This window comes from Hippopotamus amphibius, chromosome X (assembly GCF_030028045.1).
Source record: "Hippopotamus amphibius kiboko isolate mHipAmp2 chromosome X, mHipAmp2.hap2, whole genome shotgun sequence".
In the NCBI taxonomy this organism is placed as follows: domain Eukaryota; kingdom Metazoa; phylum Chordata; class Mammalia; order Artiodactyla; family Hippopotamidae; genus Hippopotamus; species Hippopotamus amphibius.
The window spans coordinates 31,809,192-31,825,722 of NC_080203.1; the positions used below are offsets into that span (position 1 = coordinate 31,809,192).

Here is a 16,531-nt window from a genome sequence, read left to right on the forward strand (position 1 = left end):
AAATTCTTCTATTTCTCCCTTAAAATAACAACAGCCATACTCATTTCCTTATAATGAATAAATGTATTCAGCTCCTTGATAATTGAACTGAGTTCTGTTTTCCATTTGAAATTCTAAACGAAGGACCCCTCCGCTTTTTATAGGCTTGCTTATTGTGCTAATCTTGTTTGGTGGAGAATAAATTAAACCCTGGGGAAAGGGGATATTTGGGTCACATATGAGTGATTAATCTCAGCTGCAGATTGCTCAACATCTCAATTAAGTTTCTCACAGTTCTCAGTAACATGTAGTCGACATGTCTAACATTGGAAAACGCCTGCATTGTGATGGTTTGGGAGGGCCGAACTGATAGAGCACCTTAGAGGCTAATCTACTTCTCTTATATTTTTAATATCCATACTATTTTTCCTGATTATAAATGTGATACATGCTTACATCAAATAATACAAACTCGAATAAGTATTGGGTTGACCAAAAAGTTCGTTCAGGTTTTTCTGTAACATCTTATAAACAAACCTGAATGAACTTTTTGGCCAACCCAAAGTGGGCTGGGGAACAGTGGAGTAAGCTCCAGGGATTTGTAATAAAAAGCTGTGTTTTCTCCATTCTAACCCACGAGGGCATAGATAGGTCAGTTCAGCTGAATTGAAATAGAGCATCAGAAGGCCCTGTTTTACCCAGGGTGCAGGGGCAAACTGAGAAGAGCAGTGATGAAGGCCATATCCTGGGGAAGGCCACCATTTGAAAGATGCTGGAGCAAAAGAAACTTCAGAGGGAGACAGAGGACAGGCTGGAGAAGGGTGTGCTTAGGAACTTAGGCTTTGGTCTTAGACAGACCTAGGTTCAAATCCCATCTTGCTACTTATTTTTTAATTTATTTTTTATAAATTTATTTATTTATTGGCTGCATTGGGCCTTCGATGCTGCACATGGGCTTTCTCTAGTTGCGGCGAGTGGGGGCTGCTCTTCATTGTGGTGTGCAGGCTCCTCATTGCGGTGGCTTCTCTTATTGTGGAGCACGGGCTCTAGGTGTGTGGGCTTCAGTAGTTGTGGCACACGGGCTCAATAGTTGTGGCAAATGGGCCTAGTTGCTCCACGGCACATGGGATCCTCGCGGAGCAGGGGTTGAACTCGTGTCCCCTGCATTGGCAGGTGGATTCCCAACCGCTGAGCCACCTAGGAAGTCCCCCATCTTGCTACCTATTAGTTCAGGGATCCTGGACAGGTGTTTTGTGCTGGCCTCAGCCTACGCATAATCAATGTTGTGGCTGGACTGTTGTGGTTCTTATTATGATTGCAAGACGCCCTCAGTAATAACCATCGGGAAACTTGAAGGGGAAGGTTTATTACTCACAGGTCCTGGAAAGGACACGGCACACCTGGGGCTACACAGTGAGGTCAAGGGTAGAGAAAGACAGAGAGAGAGCACCTGGGCCTGGGGTTCTGCTTTCATTGGGAATGAGGGTGAGCGGCCTGTGGTTTTGAGGGTTTGCTCTTTATTGTTGAATTTAAAACATAAGAGCAGGAATTTAAAATATGGGGAGAGAAAAAATAAGAAGCCTAAATAGTGAGTTATGGAAATCCACCAAGATCTTTAAAACAGGGACTTCCTTGGTGGCGCAGTGGATGAGACTCTGCGCTGCCAATGCAGGGGGCCCAGTTTCGATCCCTGGTCAGGAAACTAGATTCCACATGCATGCCATAACTAAGAGTTCGCATGCCACAAGTAAGGAGCCCGCAAGCTGCAGCTAAGGAGCCGGCAAGCTGCAACTAAGACCCAGTGCAACCAAATAAATAAATTTGTTTTTTTTTTAAAGATCTTTAAAACAAAGAAGCCTGGGGTGGGGGCCTTGTTCCTTACCTTTCTGTGGCTGGCAATGTGTTTATTTGAGATAGCTGTCCTTGAAGTAGATGCCTTTTTGAAGTGGATGCCTCTGAATTCAAAGCTTAAATCAGGCACTTGCATTACAAAATTGCAAGTTACAGATTGGTGATGACCTAGAGGGGTGGAATAGGGAGGGTGGGAGGGAGGCTCAAGAGGGAGGGGATATGGGGATATATGTATAAATACAGCTGATTCGCTTTGTTGTACAGCAGAAACTGGCACAACAGTGTAAAGCAATTATACTCCAATAAAGAGCTGAGAAAAAAATGCAAGTTACAACTGTCAGGGCTTACACTGCAACTAGGCCCTTAAATTCTCTATGCCTCAGTTTTCTGTAAAGTGGGGATGACGGTATTACTAATATCTATCTAGAGGGTTATGGGTGAGTCATACTCCACGAGTACGACATAGGAAGTGCTTAAACAGTGTCTGGCACAGGGTAACTAAGGAACAGAAGATGTTGTTATGATCGTGACTTTTATTGGTAAAAGAATCCAGGGAGAGTTGTATCATGCAGCATATGGGAGAGGATGATAAATGGTGTCCAGGAAGATTAAAAACTGAAAAGTATCCATTGGTTTTGGCAACATGAAGGTCATTAATACACTTAGGAATAATAAGTCCAGGGAAATTGTGGGTAGAAACTAGATTGCCGTGAGTGAATGGGAGGTAAAGAAGTAAAGGCATCAGAATAGCAAAAGGAGCAATTGAACAGAAAAATGAGTCAAAGATGAAATTCATGTTTATGGGGGAATTTAGCATTTGTAAGTCAGCAAGGAAAGAATGAACTATTCAAGAAAATGCACTGGGAAAATAGGCCATCCGTTAGGAAAAAATAAGATGAGACCGTCCCACACAAACACTATTCACAAAAATAGATTCCAGTTGGATTAAAAACAAAGTCTAAAAATATGAGGAGAAAATGTAGGAGAATATTTTTATAACTTGGGGGATAGAGAAGGCTTTTCTAATCGTGACACAAAATCCAAAAGTCATAGAAGACTGACAGATTTAAACTCGTTAAAAATTTAAAAAAAGAAAACAACCTAAAAACCTTTGTCTTGTGGATGAAAAATGTCAGCTGCCTTATCAGTAAACCAAGGATGTTGCAGCCATCAAGCCAGCAGCCTCTGAGGCCACCCGCAACAGTGCATCCTGAGGGGATTCAGGATGGAGAAAAGCAGGATACTGGCCCTAGATAGTTAAGATGTCTGTCAAAGGCATGATTTCAGTGAGCCCAGCGAGACTCTTGCCTCTTCCCATACATAGAAAAGTGCTACATTCATTAACTTGAGATGTCTGGTTTTCTGTAACTAACAGTAATCTTTTAATGTTCTGACTACCTGGTTTTGGTTGCAAAAACCCCTGTATGTCCTGGCTCCTCCTTTACCTCTTTGGAGCAGTTCCTCAGAGCTATCTGAGAGGCTGTCTTCTAGGCTTAAGTCCTCAGTTTTGTCCACCAAATAAAACATAATTCTCAACTTTTAGGTTGTGCATTTTTTCAGTCAATGGTCTATTGAAAGATACTATAAACAAAAGTAAAAACAAACTACAGATGGAGAGAAAATATTTGCAACCTATATAGCAAAGGATTTTTCTAAACCTAAAAGAGAGCTTCTATAATTCAATGAGAAATAAACAAGTAATTGACCCATCAGCATATGAAATGATGGTCATTCAGTCAACTTCATCAGTGATTAGGGAAATGTGAAATGAAACAATGAAGTATTTTTTTCATCTATCAGATTTGCGAAAATAAAACATGAAAATACAGTATCCATTAATATCAGATAATTTCATTCCTGTTGCTGGGAGTGTAAATTGATACAGATTTTTAAAATACATCTTTATTGGAGTATAATTGCTTTATGATGTTGTATTAGTTTCTGCTGTACACCAAAGTGAATCAGCTGTATTTATACACATATCCCCATACCCCCTCGCTTTTGAGCCTCACTCACACCCTCCCTACTAGGTCGCCACAAAGCACCAAGCTGATCTCCCTGTGCTATGCAGCAGCTTCCCACTAGCTATCTGTTTTACATTTGGTAGTGTATATATGTCAATGCTAGTCTCTCACTACATCCCAGCCTCCCCTCCGCCCCACCCTTGTCCTCAAGTCCCTTCTCTACGTCTGCATCTTTATTCTTGTCCTGCCACTGGGTTCATCAGTGCTGTTTTTTTTTAAATTTCATATATATGCGTTAGCATATGGTATTTGTTTTTCTTTTTCTGGCTTACTTCACTCTGTATGACAGACTCTAGGTTCATCCACCTCACTGCAAATAACTCGATTTCATTCCTTTTTATGGCTGAGTAATATTCCACTGCATATATGTGCTATATCTTCTTTTTATGTGTGTTTTGGTTTTTTTGCTTTTTTAATCTTTATTGGAGTATAATTGCTTTACAATATTGTGTTAGTTTCTGCTGTACAACAAAGTGAATCAGCTGTATTTATACATAAATTCCCATATCCCCTCCCTCTTGAGCCTCCCTCCCACCCTCCCTACCCCACCCCTTTAGGTCTTCACAAAGCATCAAGTTGATCTCCCTGTGCGCTGTAGCAGCTTCCCACTAGCTATCTATTTCACATTTGGTAGTGTGTATATATCAATGCTACTCTCTCACTACATCCCAGCTTCCCCTCCCCCCACCCCCGTGTCCTCAAGTCCCTTCTCTACGTCTGCATCTCTATTCCTGCCTTGTCACTAGGTTCATCAGTACCATTTTTCTAGATGCCATATGTATGCATTAGCATCTGGTATTTGTTTTTCTGTCTTTCTGATTTACTTCGCTTTGTTTGACAGTCTCTAGGTCCATCCATGTTGCTACAAATGTCCCAATTTCATTCCTTTTTATGGCTGAGTAATGCTCCATTGTGTATATGTGCCACATCTTCTTTATCCATTCATCTGTCGATGGGCATTTAGGTTCCTTCCATGCCCTGGCTGTTGTAAATAGTGCTGCAGTGAACATTGTGGTACATGTGATACAGATTTTTTTAAAGGGCAAATTTGACGGTATCTATTAAAATTTTAAATGTGAATATCTTACGATCCAGCAGGTCCACCTTTAGGTATACAGCCTAGAGAAACAATTGTACATGTTCATAAAAAGCATACAAAAAGGATGTTCACTGCAGCATTGCTTATGGAATGAAAAAACTTTTAAACAGTCTAAATTTCCACCAGTAGGGCAACTAAAAGAGCTATAGGACAACCATACCATGGAGCTGTATTTGACAGTGTAAAAGCATGAGTTAGACCTGTATATACTCGCATAAACATGTTGTTAAGTGAAAGAAGCTGAAGAATGATACACAGATCATGATGCCATTTGTATAAATCTGCCCCTTCCCAATAAAACCAACACCTCTCTCTCTTGCTCGCTCTCTAGAGGCATAGAAAAAAGTCTGCAAGAATAATCAACAAACTGAAAATAGTAGTTACCTCTGAGGAGGGTAGATTAAGTACATGTATTGCTTGCGTAATTAAAAATAAATTTTAAAAAGAATTGAAAAAGTTTAAAAGGAAGCAGATAAAGTGGATATACACTGCCCCTTTAAAAAGCTTTTCTGAGCTGGGAAAAAGATAAAGCAGTGTCTAGAGGGAGGCAAGAAGGTCACGTGTGAGTTTTATGAGGATGGGAGGGATGACAAAGGCTTGAGCAGGAGCAGAAGCTTCGAGGATAAAGAGGAGGGGGCAGATATGAGAGAAAGAATCCACAAGACATAGTTACCAAATGTGGGGGGATCTAGTTCAGTTTATAAAATACTAAATGTCTACTGTGTGCCAGATACAGTGTGAGGTGCCAGGGATACCAAGAAATAAGGCACAGTCTCTAGTTAAGGAGCTCGTAGTTTAGTAGAGGGAGCAGATGTGTATACAAACTCCACATAATATGCTAAGTACAGTAACAGAGGTATGTGGAGGGGGCCTGTGGGAACAGGAAGAGTAGCAATCAAGACTGGTGGTGGGAGTACAGCATGGAGGTTGCTGAAAGGGGAGAGGAGGTGATTAGGAATAGCTGGGCTAAGTCTTGAAGTCTTGCAGGATGAGTACAGGGTAGCGAACTGGCTTATAGTGGATATTCAGTACACATTTGTTGAATGAATGAATGAAATATACATTGATGGGAAAAATAAAATAAACACCTCTAGCTTTTCATCATTTAAAACCAAAAGCATCCAGCTCACAGACATAGAAAACAAACTTATGGTTACCAAAGGGGGAAAGGGCGGGGGATACATTAGGAGTTTGGGATTAACAGATACACACCACTATATATCAAATAAACAACAAGGACCTACTGTGTAGCACAGGGAACTATATTCAATATCTTGGAATAACCTATAACGGAAAAGAATCTGAAGAAGAAGATATGCAATATAACTGAATCACTTTGCTGTACACCTGAAACTAACACAGCACTGTAGATCAACTATATTTCAAACAACAACCAAACACCCCCAACGTATCCATTGAGTGTTTTAACTAGGATGCTGGTGAAGGTAGAAAACAGTCTACAATGTGTTGAAGAATGAATGAGAAGTAAAAATAAATAAATAAATGAGTGGATTATTCTTTCAAAAAAGCCCCTCCGTCTATGCATTAAACATTTATCGGCTACATATTACATGCCACACCCTGTAGTAGGTGTAGAAAAGAAACTTGACTGCTAGGGGTAGAAAAGACACAGGGCAGTATCTGGGGGGAAATGTGTGGTTGAGGAGGATTGGGCTGTGGAAAGACCTTTTATTTATTTTATTTATTTATTTTTTAATGAGGGAAGACTTAAGCCTGTTTATAGGTTGTGGGGAGGGGGTAGTCAGTAGGAGGTGAGGAGCTGATAGATGAAGCCAGGTTTTCAAAGAGCCTGAAAGGAATAAGATCAAGTGCATAAGGGGTGATGGACCTTGAACAGGATGAGTGACCCTTCATCCCCAGAGACTGGAGGGGAACAGGGAAGAGGTGGGAGTGAGGTGGGTTGGGGTAGTGTGAGCCTGGTGACCTTGATTTTGTTGATAAAGTAGAAGATCATACCGTCTTTCAGCCCAGCAGTTTTGCTAGGCAAGGAGGGTGGAAGGCAGGGGTGCAATGGGAGGTAAGTTGATAAAAGAGTGTATGGGGATCAGCCTGGGCCAAGAAGGAGATAAGGCCAGGAGGGGGCTGATATCTTGTGAGATAATGGAGAGGTCCAGGTACCAGAGGATTCTATGAGGTGAAAGATCAGGTTTAGGCAGACTGAAGGCATAAGAGAGCTGGAAGTTGTGCGGTGGTGGTCAGATAGTGGGATGTTAGAGGCTGTCTTGGTGAAGCTGGCCTGGAGAATGGCATGGAGTGCAGGTGCCTGAAGTAGAGGGAGCTGGAGGTTGGTGAAGTTGAGGCAATCAAGGAATAAAGAGGCTGAAGGTTGATGGTGTGTCTGCAAGCACATTGCAGTCACCCAGAATGGGGAGAAAGACTGGGTCAGGTCCACCAGAAGAGGTTGGAACAGGTCTCAAATGGAGAAAGTTGTTTTACACTGAGGTAGAGGAGTAATGGTCTAGAAGGGGCGCTGAGGGGCTACCTGAATGCCCACCACACTGAGCCCAATGTACACAGGTCGTGGGAGAATAAGAAGCCTACATGGAGGGAGCTGCCAGGCAATGGGGTCCTCAGGATTGTGGGGTTCTCGGGGGAGAACTAGGTTTCCAGTAGCGTGAAGAGGTAGGCAAGTTCTATGAAGAGGGAGCTGATACAAGCCAGCACTTCTCAAGCTTTAAAGTTGCATACAAGCCACTGAGGCTCTTAAATAAGATGTAGATTCTGATCCCGTAGGCCTGGGTTGGGGCCAGGAGAGTCTGCATTTCTAACAAGGCTTCAGGTGATGCTAGCGCTGCCGGTTCAGGGACCACATTCTGAGTGGCAGAGATGCAGGCAATTTTGTTTATCATGGTTCAGGGGGTTCAGAGGGCACAGTGGACATATTTTTGAGGGACAGTGAGTCCACGAGGAGAGAGTGGAATAGCGATGAGTGTAGAGGGAAGAGGTGAATGGAAGGATGGAGTACGTTAGCTGTTCGTACTCTGAGCACTGTTCCAGTCGACCTGACTTCGTGGTATCTTGGTTTTGATGCCTGAGACGGTGCTGTTCAAGTATGCTGTCTGTGATCAAGCCTTCTGGGTTTCTAGCAGGAGAGCTTCTAACAGCTGTGTTTGCACCGAGGACTGGCACGTGGGAGGAGACTGGGATGACTTCCAGGTGTCTAGGATGCGTGATGGGAGACGGTGATAACTCAGGCCATGGAATGACTGGGACCACGCAGGGCTAACGTGCATGTGATGTGTAGAATGACAACAAAAGATGGTCCAGGATGGAACGTCAGAGACAAGCCAAGAGTTTAAGCTAAGGCGAGTGAGAAAGAAGAGTTATTACAGAGGTAGGAGTTAATGATGGCAGCGAAGCCACAGGATACTGTTTTAAGAAGGGACTGGTCAACATTATCAAGAAAGATGACAATTGATAAGTATTTATTGAAAGCTAAAATTATTATTTTCTGTAATATCTCTGTTTAGGAAACCCAATATAATCAACTGAAAGACAATTCTAATGAATAATAGTTTAGTGAGGTAGCCAATTTCAAAATAAACATGCAGAAAACCATAGACTTCTTATCACCTGACAGTAACCAATAGAAAACATTATGGACCAGCAGACACTATTCACAGTACAAAAAAAAAACCCTTACTATAGCCTACCCACAAGACCCTACGTGAGCTGTCCCCTGCTACCTCACTTGCTTCATCCCTTATTCTTCTTAAATTTCTTGAAGTGAAATTCACATAACACAAAATTAACTATTTTAAAGTGAGCAGTACAGTGGCATTTAATAAATTCACCATGTTGTGCAACCACCACCTCTGTTTAGTCCCCAGACATTCTCATCACTCCAAAAGGAAACACATTAAACAATAACTCCCCATTCCCCTCGCCCCTCAGCCCCCAGTAAGTAACAATTATTCTATTTCCTGTTTCTGTGAATTTGACTATTCTAGGAACCTCATAGAAGTGGAACCATATACTATTTGTCCTTTTGTGCCTGGCTTCTCTCACTTAGCATGATATTTTCAAGATTCATCCATGTGGCAGCATTTTCTTCCTTTTCATGGCTGAGTAATATTCCATTGTGTGATGTTCCACACTTTATCGGTTGATGGCCATTTGAGTTGTTGCCACCTTTAGGCGGTTGTAAATGGTTTATTGTTCTTCCTTCATTCACTACTTCTATTGCTCAAACTTGTCAAGCTTGTTTCTGCCTCAGGACCATTGCATTTGTTATTCTCTCTTCCTGGAATGCTCTTCTCCCAGATTCTCGATGCATGTCATTCTCATCCTTGCAGCTCATATGCCACATCCTCAGAGAAACCTTCCCTGATCACTGTATTTAAAGTAGCTGAACCCTCAGCCACTTTTTCTCCCGTTATCATATTTTCTTTTTTTTTTGAAGATTTATTTTATTATTCATTTATTTTTGGCTGCATTGGGTCTTTGTTGCTGTGCACAGGCTTTCTCTGTTTGTGGCGAGTGGAGGCTACTCTTTGTTGCGGTGCGAGGGCTTTTCATCGCGGTGGCTTCCCTTGTTGCAGAGCACAGGCTCTAGGTGTTGGGGCTTCAGTAGTTGCGGCGTGTGGGCTCAGTACTTGTGGCTCGCAGGCTCTAGAGTGCAGGCTCAGTAATTGTGGCGCATGGGCTCAGTTGCTCTGCGGTCTGTGGGATCTTCCCGGACCAGGGATTGAACCTGCATCCCTTGCGTTGGCAGGCAGATTCCCAAGCACTGCGCCACCAGGGAAGCCCCTATTATCCTGTTTTATTATCTTCATAGTATATATCACTATCTGAAATGAATAAGAAATAGTGTCTAAACCAGAGCTTGTTTTGTGCCTTTTGCCCCTTAAGCAAACCAGTGAGGCCTATGGGCTCAGAATAACATTTTTAAATGCCTAAAATGCATCAATTATACAAAATAATAGTTACCAAAATATTTTAAAATTGTAATATAGTAATCTGTGTGCTTGTCTTTTAATCCCTGAAATAACAATATCTATATGCAGGTCTAGTGACTATTATAATTTAGAAGTTGCGATGATTATAAATGCTACTTTGAGATATTTGCAGCAACTGTAATGGGAAACAAAAAATATTGGTGATTTCTGTTGGTTATGAAATCACAGGCACTCCTGAAATGACTGTAGATTGCTACCTACTTTTGTACCTGAAGAAACTAAACTTCAGTTAGAGCTTAGTGACAGAGATGAGGTTTTTTTCTATCCAAGTTCTTGGATCCTATGAATTCTATCCATAGACCCCTTGGAGGTCTCTGGACCCTGGTTAAGAATTCCTACCCTGAAAAGTAAAAGATAAACAGTAGTGAGGAGGAGGGGTAGAGGATATTGGAGCTGGGTTTTCTAAGAGATGGAAGAGATCATAGTAGGCCAGGGAAAATAGACTGGAAAAAAAGGCTGCCTTTGGGTGTGAGGGATGAAGGAATTTCCAGTTGAGAAGGATTATGAGGGAAGCAGCATCTCTGAAGGGGAGTCAGGTGTCACTTAGGGGAAGGGAGCATTTTGTGAGGAGGTTGCCTATGGGAGTAAGGGATTTTGTTTACCATGGACTGGAGTCCAGTGAGCGTGACAGAGTGGGATGGGGGGAGATGGCCACTGAGGGAAGATGACCCATTGGGAATGGGGGTGGGACCCTTACTGTATTCCAGATACCATGCCGGATGTTGAGGACGTAAAGATGAATAAGACCCTAGTTATAACATAGACAGGCATGAGGGATGTAATGTACAACATGATAAGTATAATTAACATGGCTGTATGTTACATGTGAAAGTTAAGAGAGTAAATCCTGAATTCTCATCAAAAGGGAAATTTTTTTGTATTTCTTTAATTTTGCACCTATATGAGATGATGGATGTTCACTAAAGTTATTGTGATAATCACATCATGATGCATGGAAATCAAATCATTATGCTGTACACCTTAAATTTATACAGTGCTGTATGTCACATATCTCAATAAAACTGGAAGGAAAAAAAGAAAATGCATGAAAAGGGGGGGAAGTGAACAAGACAAAGATGAGTCATCCACGTAAGGATTAGTCTAAACCAAATCCTACTGGTTGACTGGCTGGTTTGGCTGGTCTGACGATGCATCTCTTCAGAGACCCTAAGAGCCAAAGGTGTTAGCAGAAATGTAGGCTCAGGGTATCACTAGAGATTCAAGGGGTAAAAAAAAAGCTAAAAATGAATTGTTTTCTTTCCTCCTTTGATCCTTTTTGTAGAGCAAAAAAAAAATGAAGTAAAAAAGTTATGTAATGGAGGGAGAAAATGTAGCAGTGCCATGATTAGATCACTCAAATGAGCCAGTCACCCGAAAATTAATTAGATAAACCTTAGGGATGTATCCCCCCACCCCCATTCCGAATTCTTCAGGAACATTCTAAGGATCTCTGCAACCAAGAGATTCTTTGATGCCATTACCCTACCGAACAATGTTTGGCTCACAGGGATCAAAGGAAGAAAAGACTATATTTTTAGATTTTTCTCTGGGGCACCAGAGGTACCCTGCATCTGGCTTTCTCTGTATGTAGCTCTCAGAATCTAGAATTCTGTGATTTTTTTTAAAAAGCTCTTTTACCTTCTCTACTAAGGGTCATCTTTCAAAAAGGCTCAGGTTGGGGACTGCTGCAGGTGGGATGCACTGGCTGAGCCCCGCTCCTTCTTCAATCATGTTCCCTTCCTACAGACTCCCTGTCCCCAGCCGGATGGCAAACCTTTTCCAGCTTGAAGGGAGGAAGCCCCAGATGGAGAGGCAGCGGACAGACAGGGAGATGAGAACAGAGGCAGGGTGGAGGCTAAGCTGACCTAGTTAGGGCAGAAAGAGCCTGCAGGGGTGGCAGGAATGGCCTGGGAGAGAAGAGAGAAGCTTCCCAGGACAGGGAGGAGCAGAGGACTGATTCTTGGCTAAGACTCCTGGCAAGGCTTGGGGCCACAAAGCAGCATTCTGCCTGGAGACTCATTGAGCTGGGGGGGCTGGGGGGGTGAGGGGTGTATGCACATGTGTTGAGGTTGTGCAGGCAGGACTATCTTTACCAAATTTTGTCTGAATACTTAGATTTTAAAGTCACAACCTTAGAGGAAATGAGAACTGGAAAAATATCTGGACCTTAGGGGAGCCAAGTGGGGAGCGCCTCGAACCCAGGAAGATTGAGCAGAACCGTGTGTATTCTGGAAGATTCCCCAGCAATGGGTCAAGGAGAGGTTCTGGCCACCACTGGGCTGCGGGGGAGACACAGGAAGCAAAGACATGGGCCCAGCCTGGGGCACAATCAGCCCTTCCGCAGATACTGCCAGTGGGTTCCACACTGCATCGGGGCCCCATGGGGGCAGAGAAGGGCCCTTCACCGTCCCTGCCCTTCACAGGAACACAGTCTAATCCTTGTGAAGCAACAGTAAGCGATCCAAAGGCATCATTCTCTGCTACGCTCCTGGGTCACAGAAGGGATTTCCGACATCACTGGGGAATCGCGGAGGAGATGGGCATTCATCCGAGCCTTGAGGCCTGGGAGGGCAGACCTGGGATGAGAAGAGAGACATGCACATTCCAGAGAAAAAGCACACTGATGGGTCGACGGTTGGCTCATGTGGGGACCAAAGAGGTGGCCAGTCTGACGGGATTGGAACCCTACTGAGGGGAGATGGAGAAATCCAGCTGGAGGCGGAGAGTCAGATTACCCAGGGCATTTTAAACATCTAAAAGAGTTTCAAAAGCTATCACAATCCAGGTTTTTGAAGCGGTCTGGCCATTTCCCTACTCCCCCCTTTAGCTACAAGCCCATCGTGGAATTCATCGACGCCCAATTTGAGGCCTACCTGCAGGAGGAGCTGAAGATCCGCAGGGTACTGCACACTTACCATGACTCCCGCATCCACGCCTGCTTGTACTTCATCGCCCCCACGGGTCATTCCTTGAAGTCTCTGGACCTAGTGACGATGAAGAAGCTGGACAGTAAGGTACGGCATCCAGGGAGGCAGGGGCGAGGGCGGGTGGAAGGCAGGGCAAGCTGGGCTCCCTCCTGCTGGTCTCCTGTGCAATGCAGATGCCAGAGTCAAGGAGAGGTTTTGTGGCATCTTTATCCTCCCTTTCATTCCCTGTCCCTCCGGAAAGAGTGTTAATTGATCCAGCCCGAGTCCTGTGCTTTGTGATGTGTTCCCAGCACTGGGCATGTCCGCCTTGAGCTCTGTCTGGCCTGATCCCTCTTGGGAAGAAAGGTAGATGCAAGCAAGACGGCTGTCTGGGTCTAGGGCCTCAGCCTTTGGCGATGGAAAGGTGTTTTTCCTTTGTCCTAATGTTAACTGACCTTTACTAGACTCAAACATGCAAACTTGACTTTGAAAGTTATTATTCTTATTATCAATAAGAATTTTATCATTGCAGCTAACATTTGTAATACCCTTATATGTCACCACTCTAAAAATACCTCATGGAGTATCTCATTGAATCCTCGCAACAACTCGGTAAGGCAAACACTATCATTACCCCCCATTTTATAGAAGAGAAAACTGAGGCTCTAAGAGGTTGTGACATGACAGTTGCTATAGAACCAGCTCCTGGCACAGCCTAGACTTGAACTCAAATCTGTGGCACTAGGTTCTATTTCCTCCATACCCAAGGAAGATGGCTGTGGGAATCAGGCACATCCTGCTTTAAGATAAACTGAAAAATGCAAGTCCCACATCGGATATAAATCAGACAATGATTCTTCATGTTAAAGGATTATTGGCTGTGCAAAAGCATTGACCACAGGATTCTCTAAAAAGCCTAATCCCTGGTACATTTCCTCCTGTAGCATTTCGCATGTGTCTGGTACTGTTATGAATACTTTATATGCACTGTGTTTATTTCATCCTTTCCGTAATGCAGTGTGGTGGGTACTATTATTATTCCCATTTTACACAGGAGGAAACTGAGGCACAGTCGTGTAGCTTGCCCCAGGTCAGACAACTTGTAATGTGTCTGGGATTCAGACCGAACTCTCTCAGACTCCATGGAATGTGTTTTACAAAAAAAATCTACTTTATATGCAGTTATTTAGTAGCACATTCACTCTGAAAACTGAGTTTCAGCTATCATCAGAATAGGAGCAGTTTTTCATTTTTCACAGCAGTGAGTTCCCCGCCCCTGAGTAACAGTCTGCTTGGGAAATGTCGCCACATCCTGCGTGTCTTGAATAGACAGCAGAATGATGTGGCTGGCGGCCTTGTAGGTGGGCTGAGTTATGTAGGCAGGCTTCGCAGGCTTCGGCCTATGTTTACAGTGTGCCGATGGGGGACGTGGTGAAAAGCACCAAGAACTGGCTCTGCCTGCTGTGCCACCTCGCCAAGGGCTTCGACCCCCATGCCCCAAAGACTTTAAGGCAGGTGCCTCCAAGGTCCAGTCTTTCTTTGACCAGCACCTGAAGCTGCGGTGTCAGCCTTGAGAGGCACTCCTAAGGCAGAAAGCAAAGAAGGTGGGATTTGTCTTAAGTCTAGAGCTCTTTTCAGGGCACAGGTACCATCCATGCCAACCCATTGGAGTCTGCTGGCAGGACCAACTGTGCTTTTCATGTGCACTTGAGCTTAGCTGTGCTCTGTCTCACTCAGGCATGTGCATTTCAAGTTTCTTTACCCTCTGGCAGTAAAAGCCTTGTCCTTTCTTGGAGGAATTTCAAGGATTAAGGTTCAGGTGGCTTGCACTTTGGGGTGGACTTAGGCCTTTCTCCTACTGTCCAAAATTGGGCATTGTACCTGCTTTCTTTATGCAGAGATTAATCATGAGACTGCGGCAGTATAACTCTTCTTGGCTAAGTCTCAGATCAAATTGATAACAGAGGATCGTCTTCACGTAAGTGGGTTGGTTCATCAGTGTTTGCTGCCAGAAAGAGGGCCAAGTATGCATCTTCATGGAGCCCTGCCCTGCCTCCCTTCCCATGTGGGTCCCTTTCTCACTGGCTGGGGCTAGCTTGCACCGGATAGGTTGGGACAATTTATGGTTAGCAAGGAGTTGCCACCTTTCCCCTTGTCCGCTGTAGATTCCCAACTGTCATCTTTCGTTTCGAATCACCCAAGCAGTGACCTTGATATTAAGATATCACACAGCTCATCAATTTGCATCTGAGCTGGTAGGTTAAGACTATGGATTTAGGATTAAGGCTAAACTGGGATCTGGATCCCAGTTCCGTTACTTCCCTGCTCTGTGGCCTTGGACAAGCTACTTAGCCTCTCTGTGCCTTCAATTTCTCAGTCGTAAAACAGTGGTACTAATACCCCCTGGGAGGGTTTTTGGTCAGGGTTAATTGTGTTAATCTGTGTAAAGCACTTCGTTCAGTGCCCAGCACACAGGAAGCACTCATTGTCGTATATTATGTTGCTATTTGGCCACAGAGGTGGCCAGTCCTGGACCATGGGTTGAGCTGCTCCCTCTGGCAGCTGGTAGAAGTCCTAGGTCATGCTGCTGTCAGCTGCAGATTACCAACAATGATGCCACTTTGTTCTCCCTTCCCTAGGTGAACATCATCCCCATCATTGCCAAATCAGATGCCATTTCTAAGAGTGAGCTAACAAAGTTCAAAATCAAAATCACCAGTGAGCTTGTCAGCAACGGAGTCCAGATCTACCAGTTCCCTACAGATGATGAGTCGGTGGCAGAGATCAATGGAACCATGAACGTGAGTGGGAGCACAGGGCTTCAACTTTCTGGCCATTTGCTCTTTTCTTTTTTTAGTTTTTATTTTTTTGGCTGCGTCAGGTCTTAGTTGCGGCATGTGGGATCTTTCCTTGTGGTGCGCAGGCTCTTCGTTGCGGTGTGCGGACTTCTCTCTAGTTGTGGCATGTGGGTTTTCTCTCTATAGTTGTGGCACGTGGGCTCCAGAGCACATGGGCTCTGTAGTTTGCGGCACATGGGCTCTCTAGTTGTGGCGTGCCAGCTCATTGGTTGTGGCCCGTGGGCTTAGTTGCCCCGTGGCATATGGGATCTTTGTTCCTCGACCAGGGATCAAACCGGCATCCCCTGCATTACAAGGCGGATTCATTACCCCTGGGCCACCAAGGAAATCCCCATTTGCTCTTATTATTATTTTACCAAATAGCAGTCAAACAGCACCATCCATCCTAGTGTAGTCAACTTTGATTATCTGAGTCTCAGGTATTTGTGAGAAAGAATCTCTCCTCAGAGATGCAGAGATTAATAGCCAGAGACTGGGGGAGGGAAAGACTGACTCCAAGAAGTGGTTGGAGCAGGGGATTCAGACCTCTCCTTCCACCCTCCTCTCTGATGCCGCCCTGGTCTAGGCCAGGCGGCCCCCGTGGGAGTGCTGGAAAGGCAAACGGTCTTTGTCTCTGACCAAAACAGTGCCTTGACAATGGATGCCGTGAAAGAAGGCAAGGCTGAAAAAGGTGGCTGGCTTTGGAGACTCGAGGCTGATCTGTACTCAGATAATCAAGCCCTCTGCCCCTAGGAGGAAAAAATGTCACGTAGCCTCCAGGTTTTCTGGTGACTAGAGAAATGTTATTTTTAAATTTCGGGGTTATGCTTTGCTGTATTAAGTGTGAATGAATTGA

General features: G+C 44.1%; 1 protein-coding gene across 5 annotated transcripts in view; it reads left to right on the forward strand.

Moving 5' to 3' along the window:
• Window positions 1-16,531, forward strand: part of SEPTIN6 (septin 6) — a 65,759-nt gene that overhangs the window by 26,061 nt on the left and 23,167 nt on the right. For all 5 annotated transcript variants that reach the window (XM_057718680.1, XM_057718678.1, XM_057718676.1 and 2 more), the window contains 2 exons: window positions 12,760-12,946; window positions 15,478-15,639. In XM_057718680.1, coding sequence (XP_057574663.1) covers window positions 12,760-12,946; window positions 15,478-15,639 — 349 coding nt within the window. The remainder of the gene's footprint in view (window positions 1-12,759; window positions 12,947-15,477; window positions 15,640-16,531) is intronic.